At 34.6% G+C, this 21,799-nt stretch overlaps 1 protein-coding gene across 2 annotated transcripts; it reads left to right on the forward strand.

The window, feature by feature from the left end:
* Positions 1–15,342: 15,342 nt before the first annotated feature.
* On the forward strand, positions 15,343–20,269 carry LOC121747304 (hexokinase-3-like). 2 transcript variants are annotated; one of them, XM_042141318.1, is made up of 9 exons: positions 15,343–15,944; positions 16,807–16,957; positions 17,058–17,240; positions 17,564–17,638; positions 18,144–18,299; positions 18,403–18,501; positions 18,614–18,741; positions 19,403–19,484; positions 19,574–20,269. In XM_042141318.1, exons 1-9 carry the CDS (start codon positions 15,673–15,675, stop codon positions 19,955–19,957), a joined length of 1,530 nt encoding a protein of 509 aa, XP_041997252.1. In that variant the 5' UTR covers positions 15,343–15,672; the 3' UTR covers positions 19,958–20,269. The 2 variants fall into 2 exon arrangements, with proteins under 2 accessions (XP_041997252.1, XP_041997253.1); XM_042141319.1 differs by having other exon boundaries at positions 15,817–15,944; positions 16,785–16,957.
* Positions 20,270–21,799: the final 1,530 nt, after the last annotated feature.

Raw genomic sequence — 21,799 nt, forward strand, 5'->3', positions numbered from 1 at the left:
GAGCATGTGAAATCTTCGTATAAGTATTTCCTTTCATGTAATGTTGAGATACGAAAAAAAAGAAACTACATTGAATAAACTTTCATCATTCTCCTTAAAAAAAAAAAACTTTCATCCTTCTCTTATGGATATCTCTCATCTACTGTAATCTTCACATTTTCCTTTAGCCGGCTCTTTCTGCTTTTCCGCAACAATGAAAACACGAGCAAGGAGTCAAAAATATTATTTTGCGAAGAGAAACTTAGGGAGAAGTAGAGCATAAAATCGGAGAAGAAGGTTAAATTTGTAGAAGAAAAATGGAGAATTTGCATGTCTGTCATGTAAACCTAAAGCCTCTCATTTCTTTTCATTTTTTTAAGGTGTATTTTATATTTTATCCTAATAATTTATCTAGCTGTCTCATATTTGTAATATAAGCTTAGTTTATTTCATTCCAATTTTTTAAATTATTTTTCAAAAATTTACAGAAAAAGGTTGGATTTATTTATATTCAAAGAAGTGGAAATTTATGGAGTATATACTTAGAATTGTTATTTACTCAAAATAATGGGCTATTAATTTTTAATTTTGAATCTATACATATGTAAAAGGGGAGTTTTGGAGAAAATAACAAAATTGCCATTTGAACAATTTTATACTAATATTAAATTAAAAAAATGTAAATGCTACTTTAGTAGTTATAAATTTTTTGCAATAAATGAAAAGTTAAAAAGTTTTTTTTTTATTATGATGAATAAATGGGGGAAGTCAAAAGGATGGAGGAAGTGAAAAAGGTGTTGGAAATAAATTTTGATGCTTATATTTGGAATATAAATGAGGGAAACGAGCTATGAGAAGATTGCAAAATTATTCTCATGACTTTAATACCCCACACGTATATTTTAAATATAGTTAGCATGCCACGTGACAGTTTAGATAGCGTTAGATACTTATATCTAATGGTTATAGTTTAGAAGGATGTTGTAATCTTAAAATGTGTTATTTTTGAAGTGCTTCCCTATTACTAGTAATACTTAGTTAAATTTGATAATGATGAATTTGCATGTCGGAGCTTTAATCTTATGGCTAATTCGTTTTATATCTTTGTTATGCCTTTTTTGTGGTAAGATTAATATACCAAAAGTGTAATAAAAATACTAATGGTTTTTGAAATTTTGTTAAATTTGTACAAGTTAATTTGAATTATTTAAATTTGTTAAACTTGTACAAGTTAATCCAATGTAAGTTTGCCATTTTTCAATCTATTCTCCAACCCAAAATAAATAAAAAAATATACCACAAACGAGATAATATCAACAAAAAACGAAATGAAACCAAATGAGTGCAAACACGACTCTAGACTCCACAAAACTCCTAGTACAGCATAAAATAGACATTTGTCAATATTCCACCGTGTAGTTAGATGATTAGTCAATTCCATCAAATAAAATTATCAAATTTTTGTAAGTCCAAACAAAGATTAATAAAGTTCACATGGGTAAATAAGTGAAAAGAGGCCCAAGTAAAAAAAAAAGGGAGTAATGATATTGGCGGCATCATGTGAAGTTGCTATTGGTTACTTTTGATAGAGACAATGATTAAGTCAAATTTTGTCGATATATCCAAATAAAAAATAATAGTAATAACAATAATGATGTAACTTGTGTTTGGTGTGGTGGGATTGTCGAATTCGATCTCGAATATTCTATTTGCTTATCTGTCAACCCCTGCTTACTTTCACCCAAAACCACACAAAAATCACCATATAAAACAATCTCTTTATTTTTTTAATTCTTTCTTATAATAGCTAGATATTTTTCTTTTCATAAGTAATAGCTAGAATGCCATTCTTTCATCCCAATTTGCCTGTTTTCATTTTTTTTATTACATGCATAATTATGTGCTATTTTGTCATGGTTTAGTACTCTCTTTGTCTCATTATAAATGAAACGTTTTCCTTTTTAATTTGTCCCATTAGAAATGAAATGTTTGTAAAAATAGAAATAATACTCTTTCTACTTTTGCTTCTCTGTTACTTTACTCTCTCTTCATTATCTCACAAAATAACATTTCATCAAATCTCATGCCGAAAAGCAAATGTTGCATATTTAATGGGACGGAAATAGACAAACTTAGTATTTTGTAGAATTCTCTATTAAAACAGCACATATTGCAATGACCAAATTAACATTTTCAACTATATAATTAAACTATATAGCCAAATAGATATATACATTATGCTTTCTGAAGTGTACATATTTTGATGATTTTGCATTTTAGATGAGAAATGGGAGGTAGTTTTGATTCGTTCCTAATTAAAGTGTGCTTGTTATTGTAGGATAAATTTGAATTGAAAAGAAAAAAAATCATTACTTTACTTCTCTGTCAATACACTTACACTCAAATGTGACAAACATTACTATTATCATATGATAGTGTAAATAACATATAATAATTGATTTAAAGATAGTAAAAGTTACTATACTATTTATAATTTGAAATGAATTAGTAAATGTTACTACTACTATTTATTACTGTATTTGAAATGAATTACGTTTATGGTGTAGTTAAAACTTTACCAATAAATGCTAATAATAAAAAAGTGTGCTTGCGACAAATAAAACAAATTGAAATGAATTAGTACTTTTTATTGATCCACTGCAGCATAGTAACAAAATGCAAAATTGAAGTTGGCAAGAAAATTATAAATAGATCTAATTAAACCGTACATATATATGCATGAATCATTATATAAAATAATTCGGATTGGGCGAAATTATTGAATTTTGCGAATAATAGAAAAAACAGGTTCTAACGTATATAAGATATACATATACACAGAAATGTTGTGATGCACATCTATGTAAATATATTGTAGTAATGCATTTTAATTATTATTGATATTATTAATTATATTATTAATTATTTAACTTTAAAACTCAATTTGTTTATTTTCTCTAAAAAATTGTATCAATAAATTAATAAAGCGAGCTTTGATTTTTATGTAATTTGTAAATTTAATAATTTCACCAACAAAACAAGTATTCTCTCTGTCCCATATTAATTGGTATCGTTTGACTTTGGCTCATATTTTAAGAAAATATAGTAAAATTGGGTGAGCGAGACTAGATAGTTGAATGTGATGTGTATTACTAAAAAATAGTTAAAAAGTAATAGGATCAATTAATTGTTTTAAAATTTTAAATTTGATTGTCTTTAATTTTTCGAATTGATATATTTTCTCTTATATTTTATTGTATTCCTCAACTACACCTAGGGTATCATTCAACACCTATAAGGCTATAACGAGTTACCTTAATTATTTGTTTAACGAAGAATTACAACAAATTTACACAGAAGTAATTGTACATATAACAGAGTATGTAGTACTGGGTCAGGCCACCTTGCAACATGGGTTGGGGGCCATAGTTGAAGAGTTTCAACATTAATTTTATAATCGGAAAAAAATCATTTTATATCGTAGTGTTTGCAGCTTGCACTCTTTCTTAATTTATATCACAAAATACTCCATATTTATATAAAATTATTTTTTAGTTAGCAGATTCTACTTAATTAGTGGTACTCCAGTAGAAGTAAAAAGAATATTCCAATTTCCAACTGTTCTGAATATATGATTATCCAACAAATCATTGTCAAAATTTAGCATTAATTTGATAGTATTACGGAATTAGAATTCTCTGACCTTTTGAGATGGAAGTTCTGGCACCTAAATATACCACATTACGAAATTAGTTTGAAATTTTATTCCATAATTATAAAAAAGTCCTAACATAAAAATATAAAAAGATACTCCATCTGTTTTGCAAAGTTTCTTACATTTAATGTGATAGAAATGAGTTGAAAATATTAGTGGAATATGAGTTATACTTTTATAACATTACTAGTTTTATAAAAAAATTGTGAATATAAATGTATATTGAATGTGGAATCCAAACCAAAAATAGTAAAAATGAAATGTGTAGGAGCTGCAAATTTAGTTCTCAGGTTTCGGGTTACCCGATCCCAACCCGATTCCCAGCGAACTTTGGATACCCAAAATCCGAAATTATCCGTTCGGTTACTACCAGTTCTGGTAATTAGTGTAATACTAATTTTTTGGGGTTTCGAATACCCAACTATGGATTTGTGATGTAGACCGTAGGGTAAAATTTAATCAATTCGTGCTTCACTTTTCACCTTTAAGTTTCATTTTGCTCACTCCGAATCGCCAGCGACCCCTAACGTTTCTTTATTTTGAAATTAAGGAGTTGTAGTTTCTAGTGTCTATTGGTAGTATATATGTATAGTCGTAGTATTATGAGAAAACTAAACGACTAAATGAAGTTTGAATTTTGAACAATAGTCAAAGTGTTATGTTAAATTTAATAACTCATATACTCATCACAATATAATTAATATAAGAATAAATTTGAAACATAATAATTTTGGGTTTGCGAGTACCTAATTAGTTGGGTTCTGGTACCTGCATCGGGTATTAGGGTACCCAAATTCATTGATAGTCGGGTATCAAATAGTATATTTTAGAAATTTTGGGAATTCGAATTTTCGGGTTGTGGTACTTGCAACTACACAAATTCATAGGTTAAAATGTGACAAACTTTATGGAACGAACAGAATTGAAAATATGTGATAAACTTGCTGGCGAGATGGAGTATTTTATATTGTTTGAAATTGACATTAAATCCTCAAGTATAAAACAATCCTAGTTTGATGTAGAAAGTGTTTAAAATCATATGATATCATCCAATTAAAGAAAAGATATAGGCTGTTTAAAAGGATGGTGCGCAAATTAGATTGATTCTTTGTGTTGTTGGCTTGTTGACATTTTCCCACTATTTTAAATCTACACCCAAAAACCCACATTCATACATATTTATGCAATAATAATATGCAAATCAACCATACTAGGTGAAGACCAAATGTGTAGGCTTAGACCTTCCACAATTAGTAAGATTCAAATTTAAAACATTTGACAATTGATCTCATAATTAAATACTACTCATTTTACCACTAGACTACCTAAAGAATGATAATTTTCCTTTTACTACTAAGTCAATAAATATAGTCCTCTTAATCTTATATTTAGAAAATGATTCAAACTGACAATCCTCAAATATTGTGAGAATAGAAAATCATGTTAAATCTTTTCATCGAGAAAGATTTATTTGTTGAATTAGTGTAACACATAAGTTGGAATCTCATAAAAACGAAAATAGCAAAAGGAGTCAAACTTGAAGTAGCGAAATCAAACAATTGAAAGCCGGTGGTCAAAATAGCAAAAAAGTAAAAATTAGGTGATCAAATATTATATTAATCTCCACCTTGAAAATATACACCTCCATTGTTATATCTTATTAAATAGGAATAATATTTACGTGACATTTGACTTTTGATGGCCTCTCGACAAAATGACTTAACATTTGACTTTTGACTTTTCAGGACCTCCCAACAAAAATTACTTATTAGTTTTGTTTTTTTCCTCAAAACTCATCCTTAGACCATCCACAACGGGACTCGCCGGCGTCTCGCGTCTCGTCTCAGCGAGACGAGACCCCGGCGAGACGCGTTGCAGCCTCCATCTCGTCCCGTCTCGTCCCGCGTCTCGTCGCGCGTCTCGACTCGCCGAGCCAGGAGACGAGCTGTCTCGCCACGCGCCTAGGCGACGTGGCGCAGCCCGGCGTCGTGCGTGACGCCCACTCGCCGGCCCGCGAGTGGGCGTCGTCACGTGCTGACGCAATAAATATTTTTTTTAAAAAAAAATTCGAATTTAAATAAAAAAAAAAATTTTGTAACGGTATTATTACAGTTTTTTTGTTTTTTTTTTAATATTTTTTTTGTTTTTTATTAAATTTTTTACTCTATAAATACTCCTAAACCCATCCTCATTTACACACAACTACACATCTATTCTTCATATCATCTAAATTTTCTCTCAAATTTTCGCTGAAATTTTCATAACCCAACTCAAGATGTCCGGCGACGGCGAGGGCAACTATGGCGGCTCCGGCTCCGGCGGGTGGGATCTCAACTCATTCGGCGATTGGGAGAACATGATCAACACATTGGGCGGTGGAGGTTCGTCAACGCCGGGGACCCAGGGTTCGGCGACGCCGGGGGGGTACCAACCACCCAATTTTGACCTTGATGCATATGTTCGTCCCAACGTCCCGCGGTTTTCGCAGGGATTATCCCAGATCCGGGAGGATTTTCCAGTTGATCCCACGCCGGGAGTAGGCCGAGGCGGTGGAGGTGGGCGAGGCGGTGGAGGTGGCCGAGGCAGTGTACAACCCCAGACGGGCGAGGACGAGGAGGAAGAAGAGGAAGAGGAAGAGGATCTTGGCCGACATCCGTACAACAACCTCGAAACGATGGCGGTGTACAACGCTTGGATCACGGTCTCGTACGATCCCATCGTCGGGAATCAACAAACCCGGAAGTGTTTCTGGGAAAAGGTTGTCGAGGTCTACCACCAAATAAAGCCGAACCGCTCCCGCAAGCGCACAGTTAAAATGATCCGCTGTCACTTTGACCGAGTCGACCGACAGGTCAAAAAATTCTGCGGCATCTACTCGGCGGAAGAGGCGCGCTACCAAAGCGGCGCCACGGCCACCGACATTTTGATGTCCGCTTTGCGCGCCTACTACCAGGACGAGGGACATCAATTCAGATTTGTTGATGTTTGGCGCGCCGTCAAGGACGAGGAACGATGGGCCGGCGGTTTCCGCTCCAGCTCGGGCTCAAACTCGAAGCGCACGAAGCATACGGCGAGTGGCCAATACTCGTCTAGTGCTGGTGCGTCTGGTGGTGACACTGCTGAAGGCATCAGCCAACATGATGCTGAATCCCAGGAGTTTGCGGGTACGGTCGGCGATGCAGGAGGATCCGCGAGTAGGCGCCGTCGGCCGCAAGGGACGAAGGCGGCGAAAGCGGCTAGAGCAAGGAAGGGCCGAGGCGAATCAAGCCAGCCGGCCTCAGGATCGGGCTCGCGAGGAGGCTCGGACACACTTATGGTGGCGTACATGACCGCCACAATGGCGGACACTTCCCGCTTCTCGCACTCCCAATACGCGGCCTGGTGGAACGGAATTGTGCATATGGCAGCACAACTTGGCCTTCCGACTCCCCCTCAACCTCGACCGCCTCTGGAGGATGATTAGCCCTTCCGATTAATTTTTTTTTATTTTGTGTGTTTTTTTATTTTGTGTGTTTTTTTTATTTTGTGTGTTTTTTTTATTTTGTGTGTTTTTTTATTTTGTTTTAATTTTAATAAAGTGTGTTTGTTTAAATTGAATTGGGTTTTAAAAAAAAATTATAAATTAAATTGAATGAATAGTAATTAAGAGACGGTTATAGAGACGGTTAAGAGACGGAGCGTTGCAGGTTCCGTCTCTTAGTTAAGAGATGGAGGCAAAAAGGACAGTGGGGCCCTCAAATAGTGCCCAAATAGTAGTTAAGAGACGGTTTAAGAGACGGTATAGAGACAGCGTTGTGGATGGCCTTAGATTTTCATATTGTAAAGAAATGTTTACAAAATATGTAATCGATAAAACAATCTAATTATATTATATAATTAATTAGCATGACTAGTTGCCTAATTATGTAATTCGCCTATCAACTAATCACCATATATAACAATTTTATCATTCCAAAGTTGAGTTGAGTTATATAATGCATATTTATAAAAATACCCTTACAAAAATAGTTATCACGGTATTGTTCGTACTCAAGTTTATGTATTTTTGCATTTTAGTCACAATCTTTCAGTTTATCCTAGATCACAGAGGAATCAATTATCAATCCAAGTATAAAATTGAATAATTCACTAAATTCAGTCATATTTTATTCTACTCCATATTTTATTAATGTTTCCACACAATAATTAACATATATTGATGTTATTCAACCAAATTTTCAACGTGGCATAGAACCAATGCATTTGTACTAATTTTCTACCAATCGAGAGGAAAAAAGAGTACAAAAATAGGCTTGTTTACTAATTTTCGTGTAAGAGAAATTAAAAAAGATTGTGAGATAATTAAGAATACATAAAATATTATACACCCCGATTTTAAATTTTATTCTTTTCAATATAAATCTTTAATTAAATGGGATACTTTATGACTTGAAAAGATCCTGAGCGGCTAGCTTCATATGAGCATAGTTATCCACGCAATAATCATAAAGTAGCAAATTATAAAATTGAGTAAAAGGGATTATGCATATATGAGCTTAAGATTATAGTAGTAATAATTTTTGGTAGAAATAAAGTGAGAAATCGGAAACGAACAATAATAAATCGAATATGTGACACAAACATTATTGAGTATTGCCCACGTGCTGAAAGTGGGGAATCTACGGAATAATATTTATACAACTTTATTTATGGAGTCCACATGCACGACTAAACGATGTGATAATTTTTGGCATTAAAATATTCAACTCATCCAACGGCTACTAGGATTTTTCACTATTTCATTTTCGTAACTAAAATTAATATGGATCATTTAAACCCTAAAATTAATTATTATTATTATTATTATTTTCTGAGCAAATGATTTTATTTACAAAATCTGAATTAACTATTACGTTTATTATTAATTTAAAATTTAATGAAGATAATTTCAGAATTTTAATAGTATTTTTTTATCACAAAAACTTATTTTTAATATCATTATTATAGTAATAATAATAATTATTATTATTATTATTATTTTCTCAGACAATAATTTTATTTAAGAAGTCTTATTTAACTATTACGTTTATCAATTATTATTGGTGTAAATTAAAATAAGTTCAGAATTTTAGTAACTTTTCATAATAATTTCAAGTACAAAATTAAAATATTATGTAGAGTCCAAAGGCGAGTAAATCCATTAACAACATAATTCCATGCATAATTCATGGTTCAAAATTTTTATTTTAAAAAGAAAATCAAGTCTAATTCTTTCCATATTGTATATTAAGTTGGTTGGAATTTATATATTAATGTTCATAAATCGTAGTATTGAGAAGGAAAGTGGTTTTATGTGGAATTAACACAAATAATACTAAGAGATTTGAAAAAAAAAGCTCAAGCCATACAAAACGGCAAGAATCCTCAACATAACAACAAAAGCTCCTCAATAGAAAGAACAAGAGAACAAACCCAAATTAAGCCAAAGCAATACTGATTGTCTGATTCTAAATAAGGACCAACTAGATGAGAAGATAATAGTACTATTTACTACTAAAGAAATAAAAGAGATCAGTAAAAAACTTATTCTTAGTATCCAATATAGTCTTTAATAGGATTCAAATCTCATGTTCGTGAGATGATTGGGAGTGGAAATAAGGGGCATAGCTTCCCGTCCACAAGCGAAGACGTGCAACTAATCTTTTGTTGTCTGATTCCGTATGAAGCAAAGGGATCCATAACTTTCTTTCAAAACTTACCAAAAGGAAATGAGTTTACTGTAGTCTTTTAGCAAAAGTCTAATCCAATTGTAGGGCGTGTTCAGTTTTTCAAATATAGCCAGATTTGGTGCTATTTTGGGGAGATTTCAGCCGTTCATCTTCACGGAACTAAATTTGCTCGGCCCGAATATATTGGCAAAGCCCTCACTGTTCCTCTTTGATTTACCAAAATTCGATTCTCTTTGTGAAGCTGCTATATAAAATCTGGAGACAGAGGTAAAGTCATACATCAAGGCAAGATTACTTTTATGCCCCCGCAATTAATTTCCCACCTTCCAGTTTCACTTTCCCCAAAATGCAAATTTCATCTGAACCCTCCCATTACCTCTGTGCAGCGGGATTATTTGGGCTGCACCCTCAAAATACCAATTCAACTAATAAATAGAAAAGATGCATCAATTGATATGCTCGACTATTTGCTTAAGCATGAATTTATGGAGTTAAGGCCATTGTCGAAATCGAAAAGCTATGGAAGAATTTTTAAGAGAGAGACAGATGATGTAGCTAGCATGGTGCGTGACTCCCGTACAGCCCCGGCCGGATTGGAGCAGCGACGAAGACGGCGAGTCGCCGCTAATTCCATTCCGAATCCCGAACACATTGAGCAGTTTTCACAAAGTTGGAGTGGGAAGTTAAAAGGAGAAAAATTAGAGAGGCAGGGACAGAGGATTGGGGGGGTGGGGGACGAATCTAGAGAGCAATTTTATACATCAAATTGAGGGCGTGTTCAAGAAGAGGATATTGATTGAAGAAGAGGAGCTGTGACGGAGCATATGCAGAGAGAAGAGGAGCTGTGACGGAGCATAAGCATTGCAAACCAAAGTAATGAGGGCATTTTAGGCATTCAGTACAGAAAACTCTATCCATTAATATAAATAAATTAAAAATTGATTCATATCTAGATTTATTTCTGCTTCCCTAAACAACCGAAATGGATGACATATATGTGAGCTCTAAAGAAATAAATCAAGTCAGATTTATTTATGGCTTTCCCAAATCGTGTAACCTGAACGAGTCCGTAAAGTGTAGTATCAAATAAACGAGAGTAATCATGCACATAATTGATTAATTAAAACACGGAAACACTCGAATGTGGAAAACTCTTTTTAATAGTAAAAGTAAGTACCTATTAAATGTGTTCATGCTTCAAATAAGTAAAATAGTATGCTTGATTATGACTCACCATATTTGTGTCTCATTTAAGGCTAACTCAATCACTACAACAATTCCCAGTAGGAGTATAATTTAACAAAAAAAGTGGTAGTAGTACATTATTTTGAATAAACATTAACTGAATAAACTAGAGTTTGGCATTGCTCGAGTAAGTTTGATTAAATCGATAAATTAACAATTTGTTATGGTCAGCACAATATAAATCAAGTTGATTTGTTTGATAAAAATATTGTCGGAATAATTAATTTAATTTTATTTTATTTTTTTTTACCGAAGTTGAGTTAGATTTAGGTCACAATTAATTACAACTTTAAAATGAAAGAAAAGGAAATCGCAGCCGACACAAACAAGTAATGGTAAATATATGTAAATAAAGTGTTTAATTATAAAATTGGAGACAAGTTGAAGGAGTATTTAATAGAAAAAATATATGAAATGGCAGGGTGGGGTGGGGGCAAATGCTTTATCTGATGCACAGCTGGAAATAGCGGATCACAGCTGGCACTATATACGGGAAGAAAGATGCAGGCAGGCCAGCACAGGTTTACGCAGCTACTCAGTCGCCGTTTCCTCAATAGTCCTCTCTCTCTCACACACACACTCAAACACACACACACTGCCCATATATATATATATATTTATTTATTGAGGGAACATTATTTTTAGTCCACGAACTTTGCTAAAGTATCATTTTAGGTCCGTCAACTTTGAAAATATCATTTTAGGTCCGTGAACTTTGAGTTAGTATCATATAAGGTACTTTTTACTATTTCTAAGTTTTTTTGGATGAAAATACCCTCAATACCTTAAAGTGTATATATTTTTAATAAATTTATCATATACTCATAATTTTTTATAAATATCTTTACAATATATTTTTGACAAATTTTCTAAATATAATTTGACCTTAAATATTATCACTTAATTTTGTGACATGCAAGTAAAATTGCTTCTTCAATTTTTTATATTAATTTTTTTAAAAAAATTGAATAAAGAACTTTTCTTTAATAATAAAAAATTGAATAAAGATCTTTTCTTGCATGTCACAAAATTAAATGATAATATTGAAGGTCAAATTATATTTAGAAAATTTGTCAAAAATATATTGTAAAGATATTTATAAAAAGATCTTTATTCAATTTTTTATTATTAAAGAAAGTTCTTTATTCAATTTAAAAAAAAATTAATATAAAAAATTGAAGAAGCAATTTTACTTGCATGTCACAAAATTAAGTGAATATTTAAGGTCAAATTATATTTAGAAAATTTGTCAAAAATATATTGTAAAGATATTTATAAAAAAATATGAATATATGATAAATTTATTAAAAATATATACACTTTAAGGTATTGAGGTTATTTTCATCCAAAAAAACTTGAAAATAGTAAAAAGTACCTCAAATGATACTAACTCAAAGTTCATGGACCTAAAATGATATTTTCAAAGTTCACGGACCTAAAATGATACTTTGACAAAGTTTGTAGACAAAAAATGATGTTTCCTCTTATTTATTTGAGAAGAGAAAAAAGGAGTGGAATAAATATGTGGGACTGGGAGGATCAAAGCTAAAGCGTACACACACGCAAACAAACTGACGCGCGCACCACAATTTTCAAAATGTCCATATTCTCCTCCTTTCTTCTTATAATGCCTCTCAGCTTTCTTTGTTTATTACTATTAACCAATTAATTTGATTAATTTTGTACGTCAAAGTTAGGGCACATCTCAGTTTTACAAATATGGCCTTGCTATTTTTTACGACAGTACTAATCTCCATCTCAGTTTTACAAATATGGCATTGCTTGATTTTTATAGGAGTAGCACTAGCACATATCAAATCTGTTAAACTCTTCTCGAATATGTAATTTCACACCTGCATATCATTGGAATCCCTATCTTTTGGGTGTATTTCCGTTTATCTATGTCCCCCTCCATTCATATATAGAAGCAACTCCTTAATCCTGCCTTTGTATCGACGCAAGTCCTTACTCTTGTCCCGTGCATTAGAGCGTCCACTATAAGGTGGACGCGGCTATAGCCGCGAGCGGGGCGGTAGGCGCGGCTATTATAGTGGAGGGGGTGTCCGCCGCGGGGGTGGGGGGGAGGGGCGGCGGACGCGGAATCGCAGCCAGCGGGGCGAGGACGCGGCTGAGGGTGGCTGGAGAGAGAAGGAGTGGGGCTATAGCCGCGACTGTCTATTGCTATAGCCGCGGCTGACGCGGCGGCGCGGCGGTGGGAGGGGGCTGTCCGCCCCCTATAGTGGACACTCTTATGATGGACTAGAAAATGTGTATTTTTGTTATAAACGTGTGTGCTGCTTAGGATGTAATTATAAATTTTTAATTTTTAAAATTTGTACGAATCGTATTTAAAACCTTTTAGAATTAAGAGAGAAAAATAGAAGAAGAGAGAGCGGAAAAAAATGGTGTGTGGTGTGCCAAATTACCAAAAATGGAAATAAACTATATTTTTTGAATAATTAAAAAGTTGAAAAATAGAATATTTAATTGTGGAAAGAAAGCTAATAACTTTAAATTTGGGACAATTTTGTCATTGTCAAGCTTTTCAATAATTATGTAATTTATCAAAAGTAGAAAGAGAATATTTTTTTAATAGATCAAAATTGAAAAAAAGTGAATATTGATTTGTGGACTGAAAAGATAAATATATACTCCTACTACAATTTCGGGACAATTTTGTCACTTAAAGCCTTTTCAAAAATTAAGGAATTTATCATTTTTATTTGAATTATCAGTTTACATCAATTCATCCCATTAAGTCACTTGTTTGTATGAAGGCGCTGATCCAAATATACATTTTACAACGCATAGAAAATTTGGGCTACGTAGATAAATATTTCATGCTAAACCAGAAACATTGTTTATATATAAAGATAATACTAGGGGTGCATTATGGTGATATCATTAAAAATGATAACCAAGACAAGTAATCTATGGTACATAGAGACAACCTGTAATACGTAATTATAGCAATGTAATGACATCATAGTTAAAATGACAACCTATGCAAGCAATATGCGGTACATAGGCAGACAACTCATCATATGGTTCCAATCAATATGTGATACGAAATCAAATATAATCAAGCAATCTACGATATATAGACAAACAAGTCTGCCACATGGCAGGTGACCGACTAAGATTGAATCTGCTCCTAAATTTAGGCCATCCGCAATGGGCGGACGATGGCACGCCCGATGGCGCGCATCGTCCGCGCCATCGATCGTCCGCGCCCATTGCGGATACGGACGATAGGTCGCGGACGATCGTCGCGGCCGATACTAAGGGCGCGGAGGATGGCGCGCCCGATGCCTATCGTCCGCGCCATCGTCCGCCCCATTGTGGCGTACACGGACGATGGCTGCGGACGATAGGCATCGGGCGCGCCATCGTCCTCCCCATTGTGGCGTACACGGACGATAGGTCGCGGACGATGGCACGCGGTTTGGTTGTTTTATAAATAGAGTTCATTCGTTTTACATTTCATTTCACAATTTCACTTTCGAAACTTACATTTACATAATTACTACGAAATGGCTTCAAGTCCAAATAGTCCAAATACCTCCGGGCATTGATAGATGAACTGCGTCGGAAGTTGGGAATTGCACCGACTTAGTTTTTTTTTTTGTAAGTTGAACGGTGTAACTTCTTTTTTTATTAATGTGTCCCCGTTTGTTATTTCGACCTTTTTATTTACTCGTTATTAATTGTTAGTTGAAAACATTTAAATCAATTAAACAAATAAATAAAATGATGATGTGGCGCGCCATAGGGCGCGCCTTAGGGCGCGCCTTAGGGCGCCCCACTGCAGGTGGGGAGGTAGGAGGATAAAACTGCTGACGTGGCGCGCCATAGGGCGCGCCTTAGGGCGCCCCATTGCTAATGCCCTTAAGGGTTCTCATTGTCATCTTAATATAGTCATACAAACTATGGTTAACTTTTGCTAGAGAATTTAATGTGATTCTTTCCCATATACAACGAGAAGTCAAACATTTAAACAAAATCAAAATTAATAAGCACTGTATCCAAAATCTAAATGATAGTGTTATTATAAGAAAATATTGCCCCATAACGTCGAGCATTAAATTACTACTATAATGACAATAACAAACAAAAACTAAAGGTATTAACAAACGCAAGAACATTGCCCCGAAAAAACACAGACTAATTTTCCTAATTAATTACTACTATTATATACATACATATGCGAGATTTGTCGAATCATCGGATTTTAGAAAAGAAGGTACAATATATGACTTTTTAACCCATAATGCCAAATTATTTTGGTAACTAGACTCGAAAGTACACAAAATCAAATATAGAAAATTCCATTTTTTTCTAAATTTCACGAATAAACCAAAATATTGGAAAAAAGTTTTCCTACCCTAAATATGGAAACAATTCAATTTATAGTCAATTAACGAAATTAAAATAAAAAATGGACACGACATTCGAAAAGAAAATACAAGTTGACGATGATATTAGTATATTATGAAGAGTAGACGGCAAAACCTAATGCGGCCCATTCCATTCCTTAAAAGGCAGTGGCAAAAGTGTCATTTGAGGCGAAAATTTCTCAATTTTCTAAGTGGTCAAACCAGAATCCAGCAAAAAGGTGAACAAATCAGGCATTCCACCGTTTGCCAAGGTTAGTTTAGTCATTTGCTCCCCTCTTATAAGTACCCAACAGTTCGCTTTCCAACACACTCCCACCAATTCCCCCCCTCTCTCTACTCTTCTGCGTTTCTCCACAGTCGCAAAAAGCGACAACTTTTGAAATTCACGCAATCTCGCCACAGCCTCGACGGCGGTTGTTCTACTTCCAAACCGAGGCTGGCTCAGCTGCGTCGGCAATATAATTATTATTGTGAAATCGCAATTTTCTGAAACGGCGGATTTTATGCAGCGGAGCGAAGCCTAATTCAGTTGGCTATGGTGATTGAGTTTGATTCCGTTGGACTCAGATAGGCGAATTGGTTGGTTGAGAGTGCAAATAGGGGACTGAGAAGCGGAGCGGCGTGGTCTATGGGGAAAGTGGGGGTAGCGTTGGCGGCGGCGTGTGCGGCGGCGGCGTGCGTGACGGCGGCTGTGATGGTGAGCCGGCGGATGAAGCGGAGGCGGGGGTGGAGGAAGGTGGTGACGGTGCTGGAGGATCTGGAGGAGGGATGCGCCACCCCTGTAGGGCGGTTGCGCCAGGTTGTGGATGCTATGGCGGTTGAGATGCACGCTGGCCTCGCCTCTGAGGGCGGCTCCAAGCTTAAGATGCTTCTCACATATGTGCATAATCTTCCCACTGGGTAAACCCCCTAATGCTTCACCCTCTGCATCCCTTGCATGTTTGTTTTTTCTAGGCCTTCCATTTTTATGCTGATTCTATTCGATTATGTAATTGATTTTGAAGTTTGTGCCTTGATTTCTGAATTGCTTGGGGAAATGCTGCAATGGTTGTTGTTTTCTAAGACCTAGCATATGTTATTGGAGTTCAATTTTTCGATTTATTCATCCCTGTTTTTATTGCTAAGATGATTCGAAACAGAAATTTGACTTCAAGGCTGATGAATAATTTATCATTATTGTGCTGGTTGGAGTCTTTATCTTTTCGTTTCTCAATTACTTGCCGAAGGAGGTCTGGTATTAATGAGACCGCGTATACTACTGTTTTTTTCCCATCTGTTTTTAGTGCAATTGGTCTGCTATTCTGCCTTTACTTTTAGTAAACGTGAGTTGCTTCAATGTACATGATGATCATTTTCCTTACCTCCACAAGTGAAAAATGCTCAGTTTTTGTTACTCTTTACTCTCTTGGTGTGGATCAAACCATTCTTATCTCCTGGTTTACTTGATTTTTACTTTCTTTTCTTAGTAATTTTGGTAACTGATAAATGCATTTTCCTTTTGTATTATTAAATGCACTGCTCGGAAAGCCTAAGTTAGATGTGAGCTCTTTGTTTAGGATGATTGCCACATTTTCCTGCAAATACGATGATTATGCCCTAATGCAGGGTGTATGTGTAGAGCCATGCTTTCATAGATTTCCATTCATTAGCATCGTGTTGATGAGCTTTCTTGATTGATATTGTTGCTTACTGATTGAAATTGTTCCTATATTATGACTAAATATATTTCACCTGATGTAGTAAAAAAAATTCAAATTTCCAGGATGGAGAAAGGGATATATTATGCTCTAGATCTTGATGATACTAATTTCCGAGTCTTGCGGGTTAAGTTAGGAGGACAAAGATCTACTATACTTGATCACGATGTTGAGCGACAACCCATTCCACAACATTTAATGACAAGCACAACTGAGGTGACTGATCTTTATGTCTCACTTCCATTTTTAGTTCTGTGCTGGTGAGTGAGATTTGTAATATCGGATGTTTCTTGTTCTGTCCATTTTCTACTTTCAGGAGCTTTTTGATTTCATTGCAACAAAATTAAAGGATTTTGTTGAAAGGCAAGAAAATGTTTCTGAGTTTTCGGTAGAGGAAACACGAGAACTTGGCTTCACATTTTCGTTTCCTGTGAAACAAAATTCTTCATCGACGGGGACTTTACTAAAATGTACCAAAGGATTCTCTATTGAAGACATGGTTGGTTCCCTCTTTCTTAGTTACTCACAACTCACACTTCATGCTCATTGGCGTAAAACTAGTTGGAGAAAAATATAATCACCCTCCCTTGTCCGGTTGTCCCTTCTCATAAATGTGTTTTAAAAGACCATTATAAGTATTAAATATTAGGGAATTATTGCATGGTTGGTTCTGCTGCTTCTTACTACTGTCTTGTTATAACAGGTGGATTTAGGTCTTTATTCAACTAAATAATGGAAGATTGAAATAAATGATTTCTTGTTCATCTGTTACTTCAAAGTTGCTGTGCCAGAAGATCTTATATTCATAACACTTCATTGCAGGTTGGTCGAGATGTGTCTCAGTGCTTACAGGAGGCAATGTCTCGAAATGGCCTGAATATGCGAGTGGCTGCTCTTGTAAGCTCTATATTTCGTCTACTTATGCATGATAGTATGTTAATCTGAAAGCCTTGTACAAGGGGAAATTAAAAAAATTTATGTTGGGTCTTGGGTTATTCAGCTCCAATTTACATGACTGTTTGTGGAGGATTTTTTTTCTCTTGCAAAATTGTGAAATATTTTTTCACAAATGCTGCTTTTATTTCATTTGACCACAGGGATGGAAAATATGCCTTATTTTGAAATTTCATTATGGTGAGCTACACTGTAGTTTTTTTGCTGTCTATTCGATCCATTCTTTAGTAGTTATTCTTCAAGCACTTGCTGGAATCGTAGTTCCATGTGTCCATAGCAACACCAAGTTATATACATTCTCTTGTGTAGCTTGCTCAAGAGCTGGTGTCTTATTTCTGAATTTTTTCTGTTTTCTTTGCTGCCACATGAAATTTTTTCCGCCATTTGTCTGTTTCTCTGTTTCTACGCTTGCAATTGTATAATTTAGGTTTATTCTTGTTTATGCCAGGTAAATGACACTGTAGGAACGTTGGCTCTTGGACATTATCATGATCAAGACACTGTAGCTTCTGTGATTTTTGGAACAGGCACCAATGCCTGTTATTTGGAGCGTGCAGATGCCATTATTAAATGCCAAGGCCTGCTTTCAACGTCAGGAGGCATGGTATCGTTTTCAATCCATTGATTAGTTAATAATTATGATTTGATGTTGCAGACTTGTGTGTGCGCTCGTCAATCTTGGCTTGATATATCCTTCTATGTCATAGGTTGTCAACATGGAATGGGGAAACTTTTGGTCATCTCATTTGCCAAGAACATCATATGACGTTGACTTGGATTGTGAAAGTCCCAACCCAAATGATCAGGTAGCATTAGTCTTCTTCCTGGGCATTTTCCCTGATTTATCAATTGACCATGCATACTTATACACTGAGTTTATACTTTGTGGATGGATGACTTATGAAAATCATGCTGTAGGGATTTGAGAAAATGATCTCAGGAATGTATCTAGGAGACATTGTCCGAAGAGTAGTTCTTCGGATGTCTCAGGAATCGGATGTTTTTGGACCCGTTTCTTCCAGATTACTTGTTCCTTTCATCTTGAGGTAATGATACCATTTTTAGAGTTAATATACCCCAACTGTAAAATAGCATATTAAAAATCACCGTATATAGTGCTCTCTGCATGGGTATATATATTGCCCTTTTTATTGCCAGAAAGCAATTACGTAAATATTCTTCATATATCCTTCTCTACAACAATCATAATGTGTTATTAAATGGGAGAAGATGAGTTGTAGTTTATGTGAGCTGACTTTGTGGTGTTCCTTCGTTAAATTAATTATTTTGTATGCATAAATTTAGAAAGATGTAAAAGATCAGGCCTTAGCAACCCTCTTGGTGGAAAATGCAGAGAAAGTTAAACATGCTTTTATGAGTTTATAACACATCATTGATTAAAGTAAGTTTGTTTATACACATTAAAAAGATGCACAAACATACGCATAAGCCACATTTAGGGCAGCCAATTATAACCTGGACCGACAGACTGAATTCTATGAATCAGAAGCTTAACTTTCTCTTCTGACTAGAACTCTACTGCACGATTTTCAGAATAATATACAAATTGAATATGTGCTGTTTTCTGCTGCCTGCCTCGAGGTTGAGGCCTTTATCCTTTCAGTATCTAGCATCTACACATTTTTATTTATTGTTTATTGTATTTTGAACTTTGAATTGTTATCTTATTGGTTATGAACTTTTTAGGACACCCATGATTGCCGCAATGCATGATGATGATTCCCCGAACTTAATGGAGGTTGCGAGGATATTAAGAGACACACTGCAGGTGGAGCCTCCTTCGTCACATTACCTATTCAAACCTTAAATGTTTCAACCACTAATTCTTATTCTTCTTAATGATGATTTTTCTTTCAGATCCCTGATGTTCCTCTTAATGTTCGGAAGCTTGTTGTAAAAGTGTGTGATGTGGTAACTCGCAGAGCAGCAAGATTAGCTGCTGCAGGTATTGTAGGAATATTAAAGAAGATTGGGCGGGACAGGAATGGTGGAACTGCGAGTAGTAGTAAAGCTAAAGGTGGAAGCCAGAGTAAGATGAGACGAACAGTAGTAGCAGTCGAGGGGGGCTTGTATACAAACTATACAATGTTCAGAGAGTATCTAAATGAAGCGATGGGAGAAATATTAGGCGAAGATGTGGCTGAGCATGTCGTAATTAGAGATATGGACGACGGATCAGGTATTGGAGCAGCACTTCTAGCTGCATCTCATTCAGCTTCTTTGGCTATTGATAACATATAGTTGCTTTATGTACACAAGTATATGCCTTACAAAATGAAATAGCCCCTGTAAATTTGTAGAAATTATAGAGTAGCTAAAATGGTGAAGGGAAAGGGTTGTGCACAGCATATGTGTCAATTATAGTAGTATTTGAGAAATTCATTTTAGAATATAAGAAATTGTGGGAATCTCATTTGTGGTCCAGTCCAGTCTGTAAAATAGGTATAGGAAGGAAGAATTGAGTTCAATTCTATTCATTTATTTATTTATTATTATAAATTGAGCTGCTACATCTTTGACATTAAAGATAAATTTGATGGTGTGTTTCCTCTCCTTGTGTTCTTCCACCATATGTATTTTTTTCAGAGCATTATTGCAATAAACGTAAATGAGAGAATTATAACCACTGGAGATTCGGAGTGTTTTTTAAGTAATATAAACCGTTCAATAAATATTACTCCCTTTGTCCCAATTTAAGGGTAAGATTTAGTTATGGCACGGGTTTTAAGAAATTGGTGGAATGTGTAATAAATGAAGTTAGATAGTGGTTGTTGGAGTGTGTAATAATTAAAGTGAGGGAGTGAAGATTGAGACTCTTTTGACTTTTTGTATGTTTAGTATTTTGTTTTATTTTATTTTTATGAAAGTAATGACATTTGAGTGTAAATTTCATCAATAATGAAGTTAAATTTTATGTCAAAATATAATAAACTTTAAATGAGACTCTTAAACTGGGACCGACGGAAATGACAAAACATGACTCTTAAACTGGGACGGAGGGAGTATTTTGTTGATATGACAGCAAACTGAATATTTCTCGGGCCAACAGTATAACTATCAACCCATTCTATTATGATGTAGTATAAAATCTTGTGTCAAGAATTGTCGCATCTAAATTCTGCATGAGTAAAAATGAAACTTAAATACCAAAGTTTGAGGAAATGAAGCTTTATTAAGGGAGAAAAGTTTGAGGAAATGAAGCTTTATTAAGGGAGAAAGAAAGAAAAATAGATTTTGAGTTCACTATGGGAATGTGATCTTTAAAAATTGTGTTAATTTGTCATTCTAAAAAAAAAGAAAATAGGCAAATGATCTTAATTTACCTTGGAGAGGTTCATGGTGAGTGTGATGGAATCTCATCTGGTAAAACCTAAAGCAAAAGAGTAGAGATGTTAGTCCAACTTGAAACTCGTGGACTGACCCAAATAATCACCCAAATAATCAGCCACATTTAGGTAGAAAATTTATGACCTCATAAACATTATAATATGACTAGCCCCAACTTGAGCAGGGTTGTCTTGAAGTCTATCTAGGATTGTCTTGAGACCGATGAGCTGAATTTATGTCCACTATTTGTTTATTTTTCCATCTGAAAAAATTGATTTTGTCATTTCTATAATTATTCTTTTGTTATATGTAACAATAAAAATACTCTTTTCATTTTATATTTAAAACACATGAATGTTCAATTTTTATTAATGAAATATAATACCAATATATAAATGAACTAGAAATTGCAAACAATAAGAAATCTTTTGAATCCTAACACATCATTTGAAATTTCTTTAAATGTGTATATATTATTTTAATTGTAAAAATCTTAGATTAGATGTTCAATGACATTAGCTATCACAAACTATCCTTATATGTTAAATCATTCTAACAATTCAAGATTTATCAAACGTCATTATAATCCCATATCACATTTTTTTTGCACTAATAGCATTTGATCATATGTAATCATATTTAATCATATTTATGAGATGAATAGACATTTCGTAATAGGTTGTTGCGCTTAAGAGTGTCCACTAAAGGGGCGGGGTGGGCCCACTGCCCCCTTCCCGCCGCCGCCCCGCCGATCTA

Source organism: Salvia splendens, chromosome 9, assembly GCF_004379255.2.
Source record: "Salvia splendens isolate huo1 chromosome 9, SspV2, whole genome shotgun sequence".
NCBI classification, from domain to species: domain Eukaryota; kingdom Viridiplantae; phylum Streptophyta; class Magnoliopsida; order Lamiales; family Lamiaceae; genus Salvia; species Salvia splendens.